Below are 24,935 nucleotides of genomic sequence, written 5' to 3' on the forward strand. Positions count from 1 at the left end.
ACTCTTTCCAGCGTGAAAGAGTCATTAAGGTCGCCCAGCAGATAGTCGTCTGTCCTCTCCCCTCACTAGAAGAACTACTTAGTTCCTGTTGTCTCAGGAACATCAAGAAAATTCTTCAGGACCCATCACACCCAGGACATGCATTGTTTGAATGCCTGCCTTAAGGCAGACGTTTCAGATCCATAAAGACTAAGACAAATAGACTGAGAAACAGTTTCTATCCTTCAGCCATCACCATGCTGAATGCTGCTAAGTGGTCAATCTGACCGAGTGCACCTTCATGTTTACAATACAATACACTCTCATGTTTACAATACAGCTCTAAATCAACATTGGGTATGGGACAAGTGCAATATGACGTATGTATGAATGGATAATTTTAGTTTTAACTTGAGTAATTGTGTTTTGTTTTTATTTTATTTTTGCATTATAAAATTGCACCTAAATATTGTTGTACAATGTTTCATTGCTACAATGACAATAAAGATTTTGATTTGATTTGATTTGACTTGATTTGATTTAAACTTGTAAATATCCTATGGACAATGGTCAAATGGAAAGTTGCCAGAAAAAAAAAAGAAACATAAGGACCAAGAGATAAAGTCAATTTGTCAAATAGCCAGAAATGGAGACCATCAAAGTTGCTGAATAATCTGAAACCTCAGTCATAATAATCATAAATATAGAGGTGCCGTCATGTTGTGATTTCCATGTATGCTCAGTTGTTATGCAAAAGAGAGCTAAAGTTTAAAATCTGGTAACTGATCTTCAGTAAAATTGGGAGCAACAGCTCCTTCTCATGAACGAACATTTTGCTTTGTTTACTCAGCCTCTGTTAAAGCCAGATTGGCAGATCACCTGCCAATCACTGCCAGGAACTGCCTCCTTTCTATAAATTCCCCTTAGTTACTGTATATGAACACAAACCCCATGGACTCAACAAGGCACTTTATAGCTAAATCAATGTTATATTGTCTGGAATGGAGAACAATAGATCATTGGTCCTTCCTCGACTTTTGTCTATGGATCGTCTAATACAGTTGATTTAAATGAAGCTACATTGAAATGTGCCCAGAAAAGTTGGAGGGCTGACAGTCAGTCAGTCAGTCATTTGCTCCCACCTGCTCACCACTACTGATAGTATTTGTTACTGCTGCTCCAAGAAGAGGAGACACATGCATAGAAGATAGTCAACGCCTTCAACGTAAACCTGCAAATAAGAGCTGACATTAAGTCAGCCTGATTTTTAAATACTAAATTCTGATCATTTTGTAACAAAACATGACTTAGCTTTGTTTCCTACTTAAATGAACACATGAATTTAGGAAAGACTGAGATTTCATGCACATTGGCTAAGCCAATATTTAGCTATTAGGATAATAACCATTTTCCGTTTACCTTTTAGTTGAAGACCCATTCCTTATTGTTGTGAGAGATAGTATTATCTATGGAATTTCACTGAATCCACAAGACAAGAGCAACGATGCAATGGTTCCAATCGTTGGGCTGCAGAATGGGTACGATGTTGACTTTGATGACGTTGAGCAAATGATCTACTGGGTGGAGAATCCAGTAAGTATTGAAGCTTCGTCCTTCTTCCTGATCTCATTCTCTGTGTTTTTCTTGTGTATTCATGAATTTTTATGTTCTTTTTCTCTTTGCCTTTTTCACCTCTGCACAAAAATATTGCTCATTCGATTAATTGTGTTTTCTTTGCATTGTTCACCCCTTTACTTTCTTTACATTTCTGTTATTTTAAAAAGTAGGGACTTCAACTACAGTGTAAATGGAGTGATGCAGGATAGAAGCTTGATCATAAGATACCATAGTGAGGACACTACATCACCTATAGTGGACATTAAGCATATGAGATAATAAGTTTTTGAGCACAAAGAAACAGTGGGAGAAGTGTTTGCCAAACACGTGGTGTCAAAAAGGCATATTAACTTATTTATGGCCTTCTATTATTATATGACCCCCTTTTTTAATTATGTTTTGCCCTTCCTTTTTATTTGGGCTTGGATTCAACTCACGAGTACCACTTTACTGACTGGCTGACTAGGATATGCTCCTGAATTAAATGTTTCTGTGTAAACTGCCTGCTCATTCCTGTGCATACCTGGTAATTTAACTTGCAGTGTTGGTGTTTTCATACATACATTCTGATGCCAGGGGCGGCATTGTGATGCAGTGGTGACACTGCTGCCTTGCTGTAAAGTGACCAGGATTCACGGGGGGGGGGGCCTGTTTACACAAACAAAAGAAATAACATAAATGCTCAAAATTGCAAAAGGAATGCATCTCAGAAGGGCAATTCCATAGCAAAATACTACCCACTATTCAAAATCCACAAAACAAAGCAAACATTCATGAAAACAAGTAAGTTCAATGCTTACAAACTCAATAATTCACTGCTGAGATTTTCTAACTTGCTCAATAAATCCCAGCAAGGTGGCCCTGCCTCCTGGGGCTTCACACACTAAGTGAATAAAACTTCAGAACATTTAAAAAAACAATACAGAAATCTTAACTTACAGTGATCCCTCGCTATATCGCGCTTCGCCTTTTGCGGCTTCACTCCATCGCGGATTTTATATGTAAGCATATTTAAATATATATCGCGGATTTTTCGCTGCTTCGCGGGTTTCTGCGGACAATGGGTCTTTTAATTTCTGGTACATGCTTCCTCATTTGGTTTGCCCAGTTGATTTCATACAAGGGACGCTATTGGCAGATGGCTGAGAAGCTACCCAACTTACTTTCTCTCTCTCTCTCTCTCTCTTGCGCTGACGTAGGGGGGGGTGAGCAGGGGGGCTGTTCGCACACCTAGACGATACGGACGTTGCTACCTTCTGTGTGCAGCTGCTTCCTGAAGGACATGCTGCACGGTGCTTCGCATACTTAAAAGCTCAAAGGGCACGTATTGATTTTTGACTTTGTTTTTCTCTGGCTCTCTCTCTCCCTGCTCCTGACGGAGGGGGTGTGAGCTGCCGCCTTCAACAGCTTTGTACCGGCGGTGCTTCGCATACTTAAAACAGCCCTATTGATTTGTTTGCTTTTCTCTCTCTGACGCGCACTCCTTTGAAGAGGAAGATATGTTTGCATTCTTTTAATTGTGAGACAGAACTGTCATCTCTGTCTTGTCATGGAGCACAGTTTAAACTTTTGAAAAAGAGACAAATGTTTGTTTGCAGTGTTTGAATAACGTTCCTGTCTCTCTACAACCTCCTGTGTTTTCTGCGCAAATCTGTGACCCAAGCATGACAATATAAAAATAACCATATAAACATATGGTTTCTACTTCGCGGATTTTCTTATTTCGCGGGTGGCTCTGGAACGCAACCCCCGCGATGGAGGAGGGATTACTGTATTATCAAATATAACAAAATTTACACAGAAATATGAAAAATAATTCCAACACAACAAAAATAACAATAAGTCAGAAAATGAACAAAAGACAGGGAATGTCTAAAACATCTCACGCGCTTGAGCTTTTTATTGAGTTTATGGCATCATTTCTTGTGCCACAGCCTGATTCTAACTTGTAAGGAAATATTTAAAGCTGCCTATTTTGCACATCATGTCTGTTCTACTGTAATGACCGTGAATACTATGAATGGGCTAAATGTTTTCTTGCCTTGTTACTTCAACCTCACTTGCAACAAAATATCAGCCCCTAACCTCCCAGTGTTCTGACCTACAGAATAAACTACTTTTTGCCACACTCTGTCTAATATATAATAAAATGCTAAGGTCTGTGTGTGTGTGTGTGTCCAGTCCTGATTGGTCAGTTAGGCTTTGGTGATGCGATCAAAAGAGGAAGGGTGAGTGTGAGTACAAACAAGGAGGAGAACAAGCATAGGAGCCATGCTAAGAGAGTCGTCTTCAAAGACAGGAAACACAAAATGGGACAGGTGGTAAGAAAGGTGCCTCGAAAATAATGACAGAGTCTGAGAAGCAGGATTTGCGAGAAGGCACTCAAGAAAAGGAGAATCAGTCAAGAGAAGTACAGACCCACATGGATACCGGGGAAAGGTGTTGAAAGTACAAGTAGGGCAAGAGATAGCAAATATTATATTTTGAAATAAAGCTTAAGACTTTTGGTTGAGCAACATGAATAGAAAACAAATGCTTTTCCATTATTAATCTATCCATCTAATATTTCATTGATTGCTGTTAACTAAATAAATCTGTGGCACACGATAAAACACTTAATATGACATTTTTCTGTATATTTTTAGGGTGAAATTCACAGAGTTAAGTCAGATGGGACAAACCGGACTGAATTTGCCCCCGCTGCCATTCTTGGGGCTCCTATGGGTTTGGCTTTAGACTGGGTGACCAGGAATCTCTACTATACTAATCCAGCAACTCAGTCCATTGAGGTAAGCACCTTCTACAGGGTTTTAGCCACATAAATGAGCATATCTGTTATGGGTGGATTCATTAGTTAATTATTTTGTATGTTTATTCTAGTATATTTCTTCTGCTAGCACTCAGTTTGGGGGTTGTCTTAACTCTAGAACTCAAATTTAATATCAGTTTTTCGATCTGAAGCTCACTTTTATAGAGATTAAATATTCTGTACCATTTTCACCAAAAGTTTGGTTATTTACAATCACCATGATTTTATCTTCATCGTTAGAGCAGCTTCTGTGTTGTCAGTGGTGTGTCCTCAGAGATCATGATCTTTGAATTACGACAGTTAAAAGGTCGTCTTCAGACGACTGAATGGAGAGGAATATCAGAAACTAGTAGGTTGCCGTGTAATCTATCTGATTTGACAGATCCATAACCTTATTCAGGGAGGCACGGTGGTGCAGTGGTAAAACTGCTGCCTCACAGTTAGGAGACCTGGATTCGCTTCCCGGGTCCTCCCTGCGTGGAGTTTGCATGTTCTCCCCGTGTCTGCGTGGGTTTCCTCCCACAGTCCAAAGACATGCAGGTTAGGTGGATTGGCGATTCTAAATTGTCCCTAGTGTGTGCTTGGTGTGTGTGTGTGCCCTACGGTGGGCTGGCGCCCTGCCCGGGGTTTGTTTCCTGCCTTGTGCCCTGTGTTGGCTGGGATTGGCTCCAGCAGACCCCTGTGACCCTGTAGTTAGGATATAGTGGGTTGGGTAATGGATGGATAACCTTATTCTAAATGTCCTTTTCAAAACCTTTTTTTTTTTTTTGGCTCATGCCTGACTTTTTGCATCTGATTTTCATCTTGTGCTTTTGCCTTTAGTATTTAGAACAGAACAGTTTCTGTCTTTGCCTTATCTCCTGGATTCCTTTTTAAAGTTCTTTTTGCTAATTTATGGTGCTGAAATGTGGCACTTGGTCTCCAGGACTCTGAACAAATCCGAATCCTATTATGGGATATCATCTACTGTTGGATTCTGCTTTGTACTTGTAATGTTTCTATTGCACTATTATACCGTATTGAGGATTGCTTGTGTTCTGGTCTGTGTATTGTATTGTACTGACCCCCTTCTTTTTGACACCCACTGTACGCCCATCCTACCTGGACAGGGGTCTCTTTTTGAACTGCCTTTCTTGAGGTTTTTTCCATTTTTTTCCCTACTAGGGTTTTTTTTGGGGGAGTTTTGCCTTGTCTTCTTAAAAAGTCAAGGCTGGTGGGCTGTCAAAAGGCAGGGCCTATTAAAGTCCATTGCAGCATTTCTTGTGTGATTTTGGGCTATACAAAAATAAATTGTATTGTATAAAAATATGTGAAGTTTTGGGCTGCTTCCATTTAATTTTCTTTCAATCGATAGTCCATGGTGGGCTTTTGTAGTTTGAAACAGCTTTACAAACGGACAAGTTTGTGCTAATTTTATTATATAAGGAGGTGGTGCACAGCTACAAGTATTTGGGGGTCCATCAATGACAGGCTGGACTGGTCTCGGAACACAGAGGAACTGTATAAGAAAGGGCAGAGCAGAATCTTTTGATCTTACAAGACTGTGTTCCTTTAATGTGGGAAGTGACACCCTTCACATCTTCTACAACTCTGTGATGGCCAGTATGGTGTGTTGGGCTGGTAACATCACTTAAAGAGAGGCCCACTGAGTCAGTAAGCTAATTAAAAGGACAGGCTCAGTTATGGGACACACTCTGGACCCTCTGAAGTTAGTAGAGGAGGAGAGAATTAAAAGAATTCCATTATGAACAATGCTGCACATCCTCTCTCTGACACACGAACACTGAGGACTTTCACCCAATGAATTATTCAGCAGAAGTGGGTCAAGAAACTCTGCTGGGGGCTCCTTTATACCAACAGCAATACGCCTGTATAATGCCTCACTGGGACTGCCAAGTCAGGAGTTTTTGTTCTTTTTAGTTTTCTTGCTTTATAGTCATTCTAGTGTGTGTTCAGACCATAATGAATTTTTATTTATTGAAAGACCTTCTGTAAATAGCCAAATTTCTCCCCTGGCACAAATAAAGATCTATCTATTGTGGTTGAGTAAGGAACTGCAAGGTACCACGGAAAAATGTTGGAGCAGCAGCCTGGTCACTCCCATGTAATGCCAGTACCAAACAAAAGAAAAAAATAATGAAAATTGGCCTCTATGCCTGCCAATACTAAATTTTGGTTTAAGTTTGGAACAGAGCCCTTTCTGTCCTACAAGGCGTTCAATTCGAAAGTGACCATCTCTTTCCTTCAGTTATGTAATTTATAGGTGGGGGACCAGAAGGGGCAGGGGCAGTTGTTCTCACTGGGTGTTTTCTCTGTGCTGCAGAGGTAACAAAAGGACAAGGTTAGCGCCAGTGTCCCCTGTTGACCTGAGGGTGGTAGCATATACCTCAGATGAGCCCAGAGAGTGGTCCACAGATGCACATGTGTGACACTATCTATCTATCTATCTATCTATCTATCTATCTATCTATCTATCTATCTATCTATCTATCTATCTATCTATCTATCTATCTATCTATCTATCTATCTATCTATCTATCTATCTATCTATCTATCTATCTATCTATCTATCTATCTATCTATCTATCTATCTATCTATCGTATAGCACCTTTCATTTCTATCTATCTATTATATAGTGCTGTTTCTATCTATCTGTCTGTCTATGGCAAAGTACGAGAAATGAACACAGGGAGAGCATGCAAAATATACACAAATTCAACAAAGCTCAGTATTATTTGTACCCAGACATTGAATCCATTAGGCCACAGGTGTCGAACTCCGGTCCTCAAGGGCAGCAGTGGCTGCATGTTTTCATTCTAACCATCTTCTTCATTAGTGAGCCATTTTTACTGCTAATTAACTTCTTTTGCTTTAGTTTTAATTAACTTTACTCAGGCCCCTTAGTTGTCTCTTTTTTCTTAATTAGTAGCCAAACAATAATGAGACAAACAAGCCACCATATGACCAGCTCACCTGTACCATCCATCCATCCATTTCCTAACCCGCTGAATCCGAACACAGGGTCACGGGGGTCTGCTGGAGCCAATCTCAGCCAACACAGGGCACAAGGCAGGAACCAATCCTGGGCAGGGTGCCAACCCACCGCAGGACGCACACAAACACACCCACACACCAAGCACACACTAGGGCCAATTTAGAATCGCCAATCCACCTAACCAGCATGTCTTTGGACTGTGGGAGGAAACCGGAGCGCCTGGAGGAAACCCACGCAGACACGGGGAGAACATGCAAACTCCGCGCAGGGAGGACCCGGGAAGCGAACCCAGGTCCCCAGATCTCCCAACTGCGAGGCAGCAGCGCTACTCACTGCACCACCGTGCCGCCCTCACCTGTACCCATCACTCAATATATGAAAATAAAGAAAGGTGAACTTCTCAGTAAGGTTGATCTCTCAGATCACCAAAACATGTTGACGGTTTTCTTAGAAAAAACAGAAAAATCAACAAATTTGGAAATGTCTACTGGGGCAGAATGAGAGCAGCAACAAGCCATTGAATTAAATAATGGGCGTAATTAACAGCAAGAATCAGCTTCTCATTAAGAGACTGTTTGGAGTGAAATTGTTTGGAGTTTGAAATCCCAGTTTAGCTGGTCATCTGTTGGCTCGTTTCACATCTCATTTCTGTTTGGCTGCCATTTAATAAAGAAACAAATCAATTCAGAGGACTGAATCCTTAAAAACAGGACTATTGAAATGAAGGGAAAAGGAATTAATTAGCAGTGAAAACGGGTCACTGATTAGGAAAAGGGTTAGAATGAAAACCTGTAGCCACTGTGGCCGTCCAGGCCCGGAGTTCGACACCGCTGTATTAGGCAGTAGTGCTAACCCCTGTGGCCCACTGAAATATAACCATATTAAAATAAGGGCATTAGAAGAGGGGGTCTCCAGCTCAGTCCCTGGAGGGCCCCAGTAACTGCAGGTTTTCATTCACTTTCAGACACTTTCTTAATTTTTTGCCACTTGCTGCTGCTAAAGAAACATACTTTGGTGTTTTGTGTGAAAAGAACACAAAGGAAGGTATAAAAAGTGTTTGGGGATTCAAGACAGACACCCCGCATATTGCCATAAGACTGAAAAAATTTGAAATGAACTAAGAAGTTATGTGTTGGCACCACCAGTGCATCTTTCAGTGGTTACTAAAAACAGTATGGCAGTGGCCATATGAAGAAGTCCCAAAACGGCATCAGTAATAATAAGGATAAAATTGAAAGAATACAATGCAAATTGAGAATTGGTCATATCAAAATAAAACATTAACTTGATTCTCACAATCGTGCAGAGAGTTACAGTTTATTAATTGCACCAGAGCTTTCTTGGAACGAAATTATTCAGGTGCCATTGTAGAAATGGCATCATAAGGACATCCATCTCTGCATGAGGGTATTTGCAGTTACACATGAGAAATCTGTATTCTGGGCATGGAGTTATAAAAAAAAGAGCTTAGATACATTTGTCATGAATAAAAGAGTTCTTCTCATTCTGATTTTGCTTGTTTAACACAGGTGCTCAAACTCACTGGGGATGTAAAGTATAAAAAAACAGTCATAACCAACAATGGACAGCCCACCAGTGCAGGGAAACCCCTGGGCATCGCTGTTGATCCAGCCCGTGGGTAAGTGGATTTGATTATGAATCGTTGGGTACTGATGACCTGGAAATGACCTGCAGTGCAGTAAATCCTAATTTACATTTTATGATTTCTCTAATTCAAGGGTGGGCAGCGTCGGTCTTAGAGGGCTGCAGTGGCTGCAGGTTTTTGTTCCAACCCAGTTGCCTAATAAGAAGCACTTATTTCTCAATTAACACTTTTCTGCTTCATTTTAGTTGTCTCACTCATTATTGCTTATTGTTAAACACTGTATTCTCGGTTTTTAATTGCTCCTTATTAGCAATGACAAAAGAAAATTGCAGTTCTCTGTTTAGCTTATTTCCATGTACACCTGTGTGTATTTATTATGCACTATTTGGTTTAAATAAATACATGGAAGGAAAGTGAAGAGAAAAAAGCAAAGGACCGAGAATTATTCGTCTGTTTAAGGTTGACATCCTTAGAAAGGAAAAAAAATCTAAGATATGAGAATGACCTGACATGGCAGAGTTAAAGCACTAACAAGCAATGAAATGAAATTATTGGCAAGGATTGTTTTCTAATTAAGCAACCGGGTTAGAACAAAAACCTGCAGCCACTGCGGCCCTCCAGGACTGACTTTGCCCACATGTGGTCTAATTCCATTGCAGCATTTTGAGGTGCTGGAGTGCCACTCTGACAGCTTTTCGTATAAGGCAGGAAAGGCTATAATAAAACCATTCACCAGGACCAATTAACATTTGTCCTCAAGTGGTCAAGGAAGTTTGTGAAAACAGATATTTTATAAAGCCATGGTGCACATTTTTTTAAAAATCATCCTGCAGGACTGGTAGCTAGATATTATCTGATTGTAAAGAAAGAGTGTTCCAAGTTATCAGAGGCCATTAAGCATAACAGGCATCAGGGGCAAATTAATGGCTGTAATTCTTAAGCCAAAGATTGAGCACCTCCTGGCAAGAACAAGAGTTTTGATGAACAATCAGCATGGGTTTAGAAAGGGAAAGTCCATCCATCCGTTTTCCAACCCGCTGAATCCAAACACAGGGTCACGGGAGCCAATCCCAGCCAACACAGGGCATAAGGCAGGAACCAATCCTAGGTAGGGTGCCAACCCACCGCAGGACACACACAAACACACCCACCACACACTAGGGCCAATTTAGGATCACCAATGCACCTAACCTGCATGTCTTTGGACTATGGGAGGAAACCGGAGCGCCCAGAGGAAACCCACGCAGACACGGGGAGAACATGCAAACTCCACGCAGGGAGGACGTGGGAAGTGAACCCTTGTCTCCTAACTGCGCCACCGTGCCGCCCATGGGAAAGTCACATTTCACATATACTTGATGGTTAGTAGGAAGCAACAAAAGCATAAGAGAGAAGCATATGATATTATGTGGAAAGAACTCAATAAAGACCTACATGACAAGCTAGCGATCAAACTAAAAGATGGTGGGAATTCAGGACATTGTGTGTAGATTTTTGCAGAACTGGCTTAAGGATCTGGGGAGAGGAACTTTATCATAAGGCAGGTGGAAAAAGCAGACAATGCAGGATCAAGTGAAATTTTTACAGAATACAGATGTGACCATATTTATGGGAGATGAATTTAAATAAATTTAAAGTGTTACACAAAGGAAGTCAACTCATTCGATTTGAATATCCAATGGGAGATCTGAAACATGAAACGCCTTATGAGAAATATGTGGAGGTCATAATGGCCTCTTCTCTATGTACCTCCAAAGATTGTACAAAAGCCATAAAGAAGGCTAATAGGATGTTAGGTTATATAGCGCCCTGATACGTGGAGTACAAGTCAAGGGAGTCAATGCTTAAGTTCTATTATGTAATAGTTGGTCTCAACTCAAGTACTCTGTTCAGTGTTGGTCTCCATATTACAAAAAAGACAAAACAGCACTAGAGAAAGTCCAGATGAGAGCGACTAGGCTGGTTCCAACATGGAGTGATTTGAGCTATGGGGGAAGAATGAAGGAGCTGAACTTTATCGGTTTAAGCAAGTAGAGATTAGGAGTTGATGGGAGGGTGGTGGCACAGTGGGTAGCACTGCTGTCTCGCAATTAGGAGACCCGGGTTTGCTTCCAGGGTCCTTCCTATGTGGAGTTTGCATGTTCTCCCCGTGTCTGCGTGGGTTTCCTCCCACAGTCCAAAGACATGCAGGTTAGGTGGATTGGAGATTCCAAATTATCCCTAGTGTGTGGGTGTGTGTGTGCGCGCCCTGCAGTGGGCTGGCGCCATGCCCGGGGTTTGTTTCCTGCATTGCGCTCTGTGTTGGCTGGGACTTGCTCCAGCAGACCCCCGTGACCCTGTAGATAGGATATAGCGGGTTGGATAATGGATGGAATGAGTTGATGGGATTGAAGTGTTAATATTATGAAGGGAATTAGTACAGTGGATCCCAGCTGTGGTTAAAACGATTTTTTTATCAAGATCACAGGAACACAGTCAGAAACCTGGTAAGGGCAAATTGTGCCGAAATGCTACAAAGATTTTCTTCACATAAAGAACCATAGGAGAAGATGGCTCAATAGGCTTGGCAAGTCTGTTGTGCTCAATGGCCTGTTCGTGTCACAATTGTTTTAAAAGTTCTAATTAAGACCCTTAGGAGAAAAATAGCTTTAAACTACCTAGATGAATGATGTGATATTCTCTCCCATCTAAAATATCCTTTATCAGAATGTATAAAGAAATAAGGCAAAATAAGACAATTTTTCCAATCTCAAACTTAATAGTAAATGTACTATAACTGAATGTTGACCAGTGTAGCAGATAAGCGTGTTGTCCACCTCTCAAACCCTCAGGTACCACTCTGATGACCAGGTGAAAGTATAATAATATTTTATTATAATACTACACTGTGCACAAAGCACCCTCCACTCCACACTCATTAAACACAATACTCTCTACTAACAATACTCCTCCTCTCCCAGACACGTCGCCAACCTACCTCCCAGCTCAGTTCAAATGTCTGGGCTCACCCAGAGTCCTTTTAAAGCCCCTGACCCGGAAGTGGCTCTAAGCCAAACCCACAAGTCCGTTTTCCTTCCGGGTCAGGGCAAAGTCCTTTTCTTCATCCCGGGAGCACATCGCTTCTTCCAGTCACGTGACTGGGATGCACTCCCGGGTTATAGGGCAGAAAAGAGTCCATGAGGCCCTTCGCAGCGACTCCTGGCGGCCCCCAAGGTATCCAGCAGGGCTGTGTATAAAAACTACAGAGTCCATGAGGCCCTGCTGGAACTCGGGGCACCAATATGCTGTCCGGAGGGCTCCTCCTAGCGGCCTGGGGGTGAGGGCCGGACTGGAAAGCCGGCAATCCTCCACACCAGACAACATTTGCCATATTTAGCGTGCGTCAAAGATGAGACTAGTGAGATGCAAAAAGGTTTGGGGCAGCCATCCGTATAATTTCTCCTGGCTGCAAAAGAGTTGTGTACAGAGTACATATGTGTGCAGGCTCGAGTCCAAAACAGAACTGATTTGCTGGCACAAAGAAGGAAAAGCGGAGGAAGTGACATCATTCATAGGGCCGGAACCGGAAGTGACATCATCAGTGGGCCCAGAACTGGAAATGGCGTCATTGAGGCCGGACGTGACGTCATCAATGGGGCTGGGAGCCGGAAGTGATGTTGTTGAGGCCGGAACTGGAATTGATGTCATTGGGGCCAGGCGGAATTTCCTGTAACTGGTCTGCAGAGAAACAAGATAAAGAGTCAGTGCACTCCGCCACCTCTTGGTCTGGCATGGAATTACTCTCACTCAGCCCCTTTAGCTGCCTCTCATGCGCACGTGTGTGACCCGTGATATACTAAGCTATGTGCCATTCATATCATTACATCTAAAATGTTTTTTAGGAGAATGTACTGGACGGACGACGGCACAGAGAGTGGAGTTCCAGCTAAGGTGGCAGCTGCCGACATGGATGGCTCTAATGCTCAAATCCTTTTTACTACCAACTTGGATCACGTTGAATTTATCACCATCGATATCAGGGAAAACAAGCTGTACTGGTCTGTCACTGCCAGTGGAGTGGTAAGTCATGAAAAATTATTTTTCTGATGGCTTCATCTTAAAAAGCACTCAAAATTATCTAAAAATATTTTTATCCATGTTGTTTAATTGTTTTGTATGGTACACACGACCTACTAACATATTTTTCCAGTGGATATCAAATTTAAAAGCTTGAACACTCGTGTGAAGGTGATTTGTCTGTGCACCACAAGGTTTCTTCTCTGCTTTTTAGAAACCTCTTTTGCTTTTAATGGAGATGTCTCTGCAGGCATCTAATCCAGGTCTTCACAATTCTAACAGGGGCATTGGTAAAATGGATCCATCAAAGTTCATGTAATAAATTGGGACACCAGTGGAAAGTAAGGTCAAAGGCCAAAGCCAGGAAGCACTTCTACACATAAAGAGTTGTGGGAAAGCTGATATGGGAATGGACTATGATGGACTGTGAAGGGCCAGGTGGTGGGCAGCTGCCATAATACTTTGAACTCTGGGCCATCGATTGTCGCATATCGAGATGAGCTGGGCAATGAGCGCACAAACAAGCAAGAGTAGGTGAAAGTGCACAATGCTTTTGTTTTCACACAGTGCTCTAAAAAAGTGGGGTGCATTCGCTTTAAAATAAATAAATAATTCCAATAAAAAAGAGGTGTTTATGTGGAGGTTAAAAATCACAAAAAATAAACAGATCCCTAAAAACAAGGTTACAAATCCCAGGCAGAAATCCATCCCTTTAAAAAATGAACCATGAGACACGGTGCTTCCTTTTAAAACTGCATCTTTGCTGTTTTTCACATCCATGTCTTCTCAGCAAGCAAAAACGACCGCTGACAGGCACAGTCAACCTTTGGACACTGGCACGGGTTCCTGCCACCAACCCAAGTATTCAGCAGGTGCCACATCAAGTCGACCTAGACTTCGTCTTCTCTATGCCTTCCCTAAGCATTTGTGGAATCCCTAGGAGCTACCACGATCATCCCTACTCCTCCATAAATGCTCAGTGGAGAACATTTGAGTTATGGTGCTGTGCTACCTTTGGGGTCAGTTTCTTGACCAACTACCTGCGTTCCTTATCAGCACTGGCTCTGCCACAATTGTTTCCTTCTCCTTCTATTTTACTTTCATTTTCACTTTAACATTCTTTTCTTTTCTTCTCTTCTTCCCTTATTTTCTGTCCAGGCTCTGTTTACACTACTTTCAGGCACAGATGCTATGATCATGGAACCAAGGTGTGCTAATGAGGAAACTGGCTGCCATGCACTTCTGCATGTGAATGGAAGTACAGCCATTTCACCTATCGACATTCTGGGGGTGCTCTTGCACACCTTCACGTGCACTTGCATCCACACAGAGTCCAAATGCTCCATATCTATTTATTTAAAAACTGTTCATCACCACAGACCACACCGTACGCTTTACCACATGGACTATGAATGATTATATACTGTGTGTTTCCTGCATTCGTTGATCAGACACATAGTGCAATAGTGGTAAAAGCATGTACTAGAAAAACAGAAAAGATACTTTGTCTAGCAATTTTTCTATTATAAGACATGTCGTGCTGCTTGGATTGTCATATCGAGGAGGATTTGAAGTAAGAATGGTCTGATGGTGTAAACCCAAGAGGTGAGAATGTTGGCTATTGGAAGAATTAAGAAGAAAGGTGTTACCTGGATGGGACTGGTCGAGGTGCCAGAGGCCACTATAGGAAGTTGTGTTGGCTTCTACTTTTCGACAACCCATTGGCCCAAAAATGCTACAGGGACGTGTTGTGGAGAAAACTTCTTCATAAAAAATGAGCAGAGTCTTCAGATAGGCAGTCAGGATTGGAGTTTATTGCAGAGCTTAGGAACCCAATGCAGAGCACACACAGTCGCCTCAGAAAATGAGCCTGGCGGATTGGGCGCGGCTCGATTTTATTTCAGTTCTAATCACAAAACATCTCCGCTTCGTACATTTTTTTTGTTATCCACTTTACATGTTATCTTCATAATATTGACCTTGTGCTGTACCTTTTTTTCATAACAATTACCTTGCCTTGTAAACTTCTTTCCCCTAATAATCATCAGTCTTTTCATAGCAGTCATTAGGACTTGAAGATCGTACAGGGTGGTCCACATCTAACTATGCAATTTTTGCATTGCATTACCTTAAAAGTTGCATAGTTAAATCTGGACCACCCTATACTTGCCGCCTGGCCTGGATCATGTTTTACATTCCTCACATTCTCACATTCCTAATCTGGATATAAAATTTAATAAAAATTGGTGGCCTTTTAATTAATCATTCCTTATCATTAAGTTGGAACCAGGATGACCCACACATGAGAAACTGAACTGCTCAATCATTAATTACTTGTTACACCAGCATCCCACAAGTCTAAAATCATAGGCAGCTGTGCTGATAAGTGCAGCACGTGTCTTCAATGATAAAGCTAAGCTGCTGGAACTGGAAGCAGGCAGGCGGCCATTAGCAGACAAGCCTTTGCTAATTAACCCTTGAATTCTTATATCGCTCAAAGCCAGCTGATATAATACATTTTGCTTTAACTTGATTAATTAAGATATTCATAAGTCTCACTATATAAATTTAAATGCAATGTTTATATGTGTAAAATGTTTATGCACTAGCGTGTGAGCTTGCTTGGTTTTCTTTAAGATTAAGGGCCTTGAAGGCTTTTGGAAACTTGTTTAGTCCTTTGTCAGTCAGAATGCCCAGCAGAGCCGCCATGTCTTGAAACAAAGGCTTGGCTTACTCACTTCTCTCAGAAAACACAGCATCATATTATAATATATATATATATACAATATATATATTGTTCATAGAAAACAAGGCAAGTGAAAAGCATGCAGGCCACATTAAAAACAAAAGCAAAGGCCTGTAAAATAATAGTGCCTGTCTAATCTACTTAAAAAAGATGTCAAGCATCTGCTTTTTATAGTCAATAGTACTAAAACCAATAATAAAGCACACAGATCCTTAATCTAAATTCTCAACAAAAGTGTGAATAAAAAACATAAATCCCAGGACAAATCGATGGTCTGGGTTTGACATCAGATCAGAGCCCAAGTGCAGTCAATCCTAGTTTGACATCACTACATCAGTGACCTTCTCCATCACTATGTGCCTGCCCGCCCACTAAGGTCCTCTGATTCTGGTAATCTTGTTGTGCCCCTCACTAATCTACACTCCATGGGTGACAGGGCTTTCAACTGTATAGCGCCCAGACTCTGGAATGACCTACCGAAATTAATCAGGTCAGCAGACTCCATGAATTCTTTTAAAATACAACTCAAAACTCATCTGTTCAGGAAGGCTTTAAGCTCTACTTGACTTTATTACCCTTCTTAATATTAATATTAAGAATTAAGAATATTAGTTAATATTGTCTTATTTTAATTTCTTATGTTGTTATATATTTTTTTTTATTTACTGTTCTTCATTATGTAAAGCACTTTGAGCTACTTTTTTGTATGAAAATGTGCTATACAAATAAATGTTATTATTATTATTATTATTCTCTCAGTTTACCTTTATGTCAAGATGCTCATGTAACCTGTATGTGTGTGTGTGCGAGTCCATCAATTATGTTGTCTGTTAGGCTTTTTCTCTGAATTCACTGTCTAAATCTTCTTTATTTATTTATCTGGTTTGTACAATGCTATATACTGTATACCCTGCCATTCTATCTTAAACTCTGTGAAGTGCCTTGAGCATGGGAAAGATGCTATATAAATAAAATGTATTATTATTATTATTATAGTTTGGTCTTGATTGATGTCAGTGAAAGATAGCACAGTCTGATATCTGACTAGTGTTTGATCAGGGCTAAAATTTTGACTTTGGTATCAATACCAACTTTCAAACTTCACTGCCGGTACCAAAACAGTTCCAAAGGAAATAACAGATAACCCCAAAGCCCTTTATTTTACTCCAGCCTCCATGGTGCTTTGCACAAATGGCCACCTCCCTGGTATGTTGTGTCATCAACCGCGCACTGTTTCCCTCTTGATATTCATTTAAGTCCACATCTCGCTGAGCCAATGTGGAGGGGTTGGTTTGTCACCAAGATGTCCAGACCACGTCAAAGTAATGTTTCCTCCATGAAGTTTCGATCTCATTGAAGCAATGGAGTTTTATGCCCCATCAAGATCTGATTACGCCCTAACAGCCCCACAACTGGAATAGCAAGTGTTGAGGGAAGGGTGGGGGTGGGATTGGGAATTTACTTCCAGTACCAAAAATCCCCAAATGCTGGGATTTAAAATTTAAAAATGAGAGTTTGGTTGGTACTTTTCTAGTGCTGGTATATTGCACGTCTTTATATCTGACTACTAGAAAAACAGGTGGCGGTCAAATTAGACATATTATAGATGGGTGGGGGGTTCCTTTGAGACACTCTCATGACAAAGTTAAACTGTGACAAAGTATCTGGAAGAGATCTTGGGACAACTTAGCTGTTAGCTAACCAAACAAACCTAATGAGCTGAATGGTCTCCTCTACTTTGTGAGGGGTCTTATGTTCTTTTAATCATCCTATCAAAGAAGAATCAATACATTTTAACTCATTTTGTTTTTTCCCTTCCTTTTAGATTGAAAGGGGAGATCCAGATGGAACAAATCGCATAACTATTGTGAATGGCCTTTCCCATCCTTGGGGAATTGCTTTGTATGACACATTCCTTTACTTCTCCGACCGGGACTATGAAGTCATTGAGCGAGTGGACAAGGCCACGGGTGCTAATCGAGTGGTGATGAGGGACAACGTGGCAGGTCTCAGGGTCCTAAAAGTTCATTATAGAGATGGTGAGTAATTTTGACACCCATTCCAACATTCCATCTTGCTGGGACACTTTTTTGAAATGTCACTTTTCATGCCTCCATATTTTCCAAAAATTATGCTAAATACTATGATGTTCATGTAACGTCAAAAATGCTTATAAATCACACTTCAGCTGATAGATGGAAAACATTGTCCTCCTGCAAATAGAAATTAGGCCTTAAACTTTCAACAGGAACTTCCTCAAACAATGCAGCTTAATATATATTTGTGTAGTGCTTCTCACTGAAGCACACAAGTGCATAGTGCGTATACATGATTGTGATTATGATGAACTAACACTAAATTAATAAATCGTACAACTGCTACACACATAAACACATAATTTACATTAAACACAGAGTAAAAGAGAGTGTTTCAATGATTAGCATAAAGAAATAATGATTATATAACAGTCATTAACAATGTCACCCCCATGGAGGCCAATCTAGAGTTACCAGCTAAGTGGAGTGCTTTGAGAAAACACACACAGAGCCGAGAAGAGCAAGCAAACACCATGAGACCGCGTTGAGAATTAAATGCAGGTCCTTGGAGCCGAGATGCCATAACGACTGCTCCTGTGCGGTGCCCACCCTTAATTTAAAATTTAATTTTACAACACAACACTGTCAAATCTACTTAATCTGATTCAGCGTTCACTGGGGTTTTTCCCGGTGTCATGTTTTAATTTGGCATTAATTCAATTCAATTTATTCGTATAAATTGCACTTCTGCTTACAACCGCAATGTCCTATACAATAATACACACAAAATATTTTTTTAAAAAGTAACCATGCAATACATACAAAAATATTCATATATATATATATATATATATATATATATATATATATATATATATATATATATATATATATATATATATGGAAGAGAAGGTCTGTGATACGGTTTGCATATTTGCAGCTGGAGATCCACGAAGGGAGAAAAATGAATCACGTATCATAAAATAGTTTTTATTCCTGAGCTTTCAACCCCTATCAGGGGTCTTAGACTTACAAGAATCAAAGGCAATATATAGCAACACATTAAGTGGGGGGGGGGGGGGGTGACTAAGTCCGTATGATCAAGGGGGGGGGGATCTCCAGCTGCAAATATATATATAGTGACAGTTAGAGGGCGACAATGAGTCCCAAACCCAGGACACAACCAACACAAGTACAGTCACTGGTCCAAATCAGAGGTTTTTATTATAAAAAAAAAAAACTCACAAAGGTTTCATCAGCAATAGCACCAGAAAATTATAATTCTTTCTTCCTTCCTTTTCTTCTCTTTCTGTTCACCTCCTTCCAACGAGTGTTGCTCTCCTTCCTCACGACTCTGACTCAACCGGAGGAGGCTGAACAGTTTCCTTTTATGTTGGACCATGGAGTACTTCCATGTACCAGGGCATAGCCCAATGGAGGAACTTCCAGGTCAAGCAGAAGTCCCGAAAAACAGGGATCATGAATCCAGGGTAGCATCCCCTGGGATTCAGCAGGGATGGGTCAAGGCACTACTACTCCCATCATGCCCCGCAGGTGTCTACATGGTTACTGAAATCTTGGGATGCTGTCATCTAGTTTCTGAAATAGGGGGTCTTCCCCCATTGCTCCTTTGTTTTTCATTCTCTCCGGGTAAGGGTCCTATACCCATCTGAAAGAGATGCCAGTCCATCACTGTCCTTCCATTATGGGTTCCCAGCTTTCTTAGTTTTAAATCCTGTAGGGGTGTCACGGAGCCTCACAACTCCACAGACACAAGTCTTAGTTTCTTAACAGATAACATACCTTTGCAAAGGCTTCTTTCTTGTTCCAAACATAACTAAACTCTTTCTCTTCTGTCTCTGTTCCTTTAGTCCTCCCTGGTGAGTTCTGTCCTTCCTCTGCCCCCAACTCCACCTCACCTCACCTCACCTGGGTGAGACAGAGCAGCTCTTTTTATGCAGGACCCAGGAGCACTTCCGATGTTAGGATGTTGCATGTAGGGAACACTTCCAGGTGAGGCAGAAGCCCAACAAAATAGGGACCACTAAACCAGCAGGGCTGCTCTATGGGACTACAATTCCCAGCATGCCCTGCAGGTGTGTGTATGGGTACCCTAGCCTGGGAATGCTGCCATTTAGTGTGTCAGAGTAGCTTACAGGCTGTCTCCCCGTCCCTGCATTACACTGACCTAGATGGGTAAGGGTCTATGGTCCAACCCACCTTGATACCACCATAACCACTTCTATTTTTATGTGACAGGGAATGCCCTGCCTCTTTTCCTGGCCACTCACTACCTTGGCATTTCAGCCAAAGAACTAGAAACCACGCTGGCAGAGATGCCAGCCCATACCAGATGTCCAACACAATCCAAATCCTAGGTTAGCCTGATAATGATCATCCTGTAAGCAAAGGAAAACAATTTTATTTGGGTAAAATAAAGTAATTCTTGAAGTGGCCAGGAAGTACTATTTCTATCTGGTGAGCTGACCACTATCAATTAAATTCAATTCAGTTTATTTTTATATAGCGCTCGTTACTGTTTATAGATTAAATACAATTACAAACGTTACAAATGACTAACTACTTGAAGATACAGATTGGTGTCATCCAGGGGGAGTCAAATTAAGTTCCTGGGGGGTCACAATGGCTGCAGGTTTTAGTAATCAACTTTACCTTTATTTTTTACCATGAATTTTAATTTCTTTCATTTTTTTCTATACGAAGCAGCCAAACAATAATAAGATGGAAAGCATGGCAACAGATGATCAAGTCCATTTGCACCCATTACTTTCATATGATGCTTGTTTCAATAAAATATTTGAAAATTAAATCAAAATGAAGGTCTAAGAAATTTAAATATCTTCTATGGTCTGCAAAACATTTAAATGGATATCTCAGAAAAAAAAATCAGTTTTGGAAATGAGTGGTGTGGCAGAATGGGAATACTAAAGAACTATAGAATTAAATGATGGACTTCATTAACAACTAAGCAGGAGATAAAAATGGCAGCCCACAAGGACTACTTGAGACCCCTGAGTTAGCTGGTCATCTATTTGATAGAAAAATCCAGTAAGTAAATTAAAATTGAGGGAAAAACTCTGTTAAATTAGAAGTAACTGACTACTACTTAAGGAAGTGGCTTAAATTAAAACCTGTGGTCACTGTGAACCTCCAAGATCTGAGCTTGATAACTTCGGTTTAGACATACAGCAAAACAACAACAACAACAGCAACATTTATTTATATAGCACATTTTCATACAAAAAGTAGCTCAAAGTGCTTTACATAATGAAGAAAATAAAAATAAAAGACAAAATACAAAATTAAAATAAGACAACATTAGTTAACATAGAAAGGAGTAAGGTCCGATGGCCAGGGTGGACAGAAAAAAAAAAAAAAAACTCCAGACGGCTGGAGAAAAAAATAAAATCTGTAGGGGTTCCAGGCCACGAGACCACCCAGTCCCCTCTGGGCATTCTACCTAACATAAATGAAATAGTCCTCTTTGTAGTTCGGGTTCTCACGGAGTCACTTGATGCCGATGGTCATACAGACTTCTGGCTTTTAATCCATCCATCATTGTTAGAACATCATGGTGCTTTGGGTAGATGGTGGTGGCACAAGCCACCACCAAAAGGACACCGGAAAAGGAAACAGAAGAGAGAGTAGGGGTTAGTACAGATTTTGAATGAATAGTTATTATAATGAATTGGATATACAGAGTATCAGGATTAAATTACAGTGAAGTTATGAGAAGGCCATGTTAAAATAATGTGTTTTCAGTAGATTTTTAAAGTGCTCCACTGTATTAGCCTGGCGAATTCCTACTGGCAGGCTATTCCAGATTTTAGGTGCATAACAGCAGAAGGCCGCCTCACCACTTCTTTTAAGTTTTGCTCTTGGAATTCTAAGGAGACACTCAGTTGAGGATCTGAGGTTGCGATTTGGAATATAAGGTGTCAGACATTCCGATATATAAGATGGAGCGAGATTATTTAAGGCTTTATAAACCATAAGCAGAATTTTAAAGTCAATTCTGAAAGACACAGGTAACCAGTGTAGTGACATCAAAACTGGAGAAATGTGTTCGGATTTTCTTTTCCTGGTAAGGATTCTAGCAGCTGCATTCTGCACTAATTGCAAATGATTTAAAGGATTTACAAAACAAATGACTTAGAAACCTAACAATAAACATTTATTAATATTATCATTGATCTGTGGCCTATTGACAACAGAAGAGAGGAAAACAAGCAGGACTCCAGAAGAAAATAGACCTCTGGGGAGTCCACAGTCAGTTATAAAGGACAAATCAGATCTGGCCCTGGTGATTTGTTTGATTTCAGCCTATTTAATCAAAGCAGCTCTTCTCTCTCCTCAATTTCCAATTTCCCTCTTAGAAGCTCCTGTTACTGCTGCAAGGTAATTGACTCATTCACACATTTAAACTTTATTACAGTGGAAGTTCAAAGCATTTGCACTTTCATTGTCTGTATATTCAAGCTCACCTTTAACTTTCCTAATACTCTTCACCTCCTGTTTGACCGTTGTTTTTCAACTAAAATGATAAAAGAATCTTCTAAGGTAATTTTTCACCTGTTCGGATTTTAGTCCATTTTCCTTTTCATTGTCTCAAATGCTGCCATTCATTTTGTTATTTAATAATACATCTTCTTCCCTGTTTGCTTCTGTTTAGAATCTGCTGGATCCTCTAATGGCTGTAGTAACAATTTAGGAATCTGCCAACAGCTCTGCCTTCCTAGACCGAATGGACTGTTCACATGTGCTTGTGCAACGGGGTTCAAGCTAAATGCTGACAACAGGACCTGCTCTCCTTACAATTCCTATGTTGTACTCTCCATGCTGTCTGCACTGAAAGGATTCAGTCTTGAAGGGAGTGATCATTCAGAAGCAATGGTGCCAGTAGCTGGAAGAGGTCAGCTTTTAAACTTTGTTCAACAATTTAAGCAACTCTGCACCATTTTTCAGTATTGGCTAAATTATTGCATACTTTACCCTTGAATCACAAGATTTTAGCCTATTTCTTTTGATGTTTTTTTGTGCAAACTTGGTAATAGATTTTTTTGCATATACACCTTTATCAGAAAAATTCCCTCACTTAAGCAAAAGCTCTAATTTTTCAAATCGAAGATTTTTTTAAATTGTTTTTATTCAGCACTGAATTTTGCCATGTTGGTATTTTCTTTCTGTACTATGGTTAAATGCAATATGGTCTTCATTTTCAAAAGAAAAAGAGCCTTATAAATAAAACAATTAATTTTTCGTAAGCCCTTATCTTTGCATATTTTGCTAAAGAATTTTGTCTCCTTTTCCAGTCTTCTCCTAGTAGTCTTTCAGCTTGATTCCAAGTAAATTCTCATGCTGTATATTTCAATGTGAATTTGTAATCTTATTCTTTCTCTGTGTATTACATTTAGGCCGCAATGCTTTACATGTCGATGTCCATATGCAATCAGGGTTCATTTATTGGTGTGACTTCAGCAGCAGTGTGGCATCACAAAATGGCATCAGGAGGATTAAACCAGATGGTTCTACCTTCAGAAATATCGTGACCTCGGGAATTGGACAGAATGGCATCAGAGGAATTGCTGTTGATTGGGTAGCAGGTAAAAACCTTTGACAACCTTTTATCAGACCATTCAGTCTAACAAGCTCAGTAATCCTTTCAACCTAATTCCTCTTAAACAACATCAGGTTGAGTTTTGAAAGTCCTACTATCTACCAACTGTAGAAGAAGAATGTTCTCCTCAGCACTATGTGTTTCTTTGTGTTTGTAAAACTATTTTGTAACTTGCCAGTGAGAGACGCTTTGGCTTATGAATTAACCAAAAAATATGTTATTCCAGGGTTCAGGAGAAATAGTGTCCACTATGAATAAAATGTAAGCTGTTTCTTGTTTTCCTTTGCTCAGAGTGAATGTTTCAGGGACAAGGTCACAAGGCTGCAGAACTGGACATGTAGTTTATGCAAAGGCGTCTCTCCTGTGCTTAGCTTCCAAAACACAGATAATGCTTAGCTCAACAGACATATTGTTTAACTTTGCTGTTATGATAAGGATGTTCTTTCTGTCTTATTAATCATGAGATGCTGAAGTATAAAAAACCCCTCCTGGCTTTTGTTCGGGGTTCAATTGAGCTTTGCGGCTATAGGTTATACTCTTTTGAATCTCTACTTACTGCGACTCCAAATAAATAAATAAACAAGAATTGAGAAAATATTATCTGTCTGCTTTTCAGTGTGCACTTTTTCGTCCACACAACACTACTTGGTCTCTTATTCCAAGTGTCTGTGGTTCTCTGTGTAAAGAAAAACTTCCAAATGTTTGTATGAAATTTGCCCTTAACAAGATTCCAACTGTGTCCCCTTGTTCTCGTTAATCTCTTTTTAAAGTCAGTCTCGATCCACTGGACTAATTCCCTTCATAATATTAAAAACTTCAATCATGTCACCCTTTAATCTCCTTTTGCTTACAATGAAAAGGTTCAGCACTTTTAGTCTTTCCTCATCAATCATTCCATGAAGTCCTTCAATGAGCCTAGTCGCTCTTCTCTGGACCTTTTTCTTGTGCTGCTATGTCCTTTTTGTAGCCTGGAGACCAAAACTGCACACAGTACTCCAGATGAGGCCTCACCAGTGTGTTATCAAACTTGGACTTGTACTCCACATATCAGGGCATTATATAACGTAACATTCTGTTAGTGTTTTTAATGGCTTCTGAACACTGTCTGGTAATTAATAGTGTCAAGTCCACTATGACTCCTGATTCCTTATACAGTACTTTCAAGTTTCAACCTCCAATTGTGTATCTAATCTAACATTTTTACTTTCTACTAAAGCTGCTGTTTGATTCAAGAATGTAATCGTGATTAATCAAATGATTAAAATGTTTACTCAAAATTAAGTGCTTATTAATCAAAATTTATCATATTTCTTTCAAGTATATTAATATTTTTATATAAAGCTGAAATAACTCTGTGATTAATTTCTAATAAAAATGGTTGATGTTAATAATCGCTTATATATGCATATTGAATTATTTCAGTTAGTTTATAGGACAGTTTTGTGTAACAGA

The 24,935-nt window shown here is 40.2% G+C and overlaps 1 protein-coding gene across 1 annotated transcript in view; it reads left to right on the plus strand.

Annotated features, from left to right (window-relative positions):
• The window catches only part of lrp2a (low density lipoprotein receptor-related protein 2a), a 357,969-nt gene that overhangs the window by 173,743 nt on the left and 159,291 nt on the right, over positions 1 to 24,935 (plus strand). The window contains 7 exon segments of the mRNA XM_051930710.1: positions 1,406 to 1,572; positions 4,242 to 4,385; positions 8,931 to 9,040; positions 12,889 to 13,066; positions 17,635 to 17,848; positions 22,539 to 22,778; positions 23,281 to 23,469. Coding sequence (XP_051786670.1) covers positions 1,406 to 1,572; positions 4,242 to 4,385; positions 8,931 to 9,040; positions 12,889 to 13,066; positions 17,635 to 17,848; positions 22,539 to 22,778; positions 23,281 to 23,469 — 1,242 coding nt within the window.

Source organism: Erpetoichthys calabaricus, chromosome 8 (genome assembly GCF_900747795.2).
Source record: "Erpetoichthys calabaricus chromosome 8, fErpCal1.3, whole genome shotgun sequence".
NCBI classification, from domain to species: domain Eukaryota; kingdom Metazoa; phylum Chordata; class Cladistia; order Polypteriformes; family Polypteridae; genus Erpetoichthys; species Erpetoichthys calabaricus.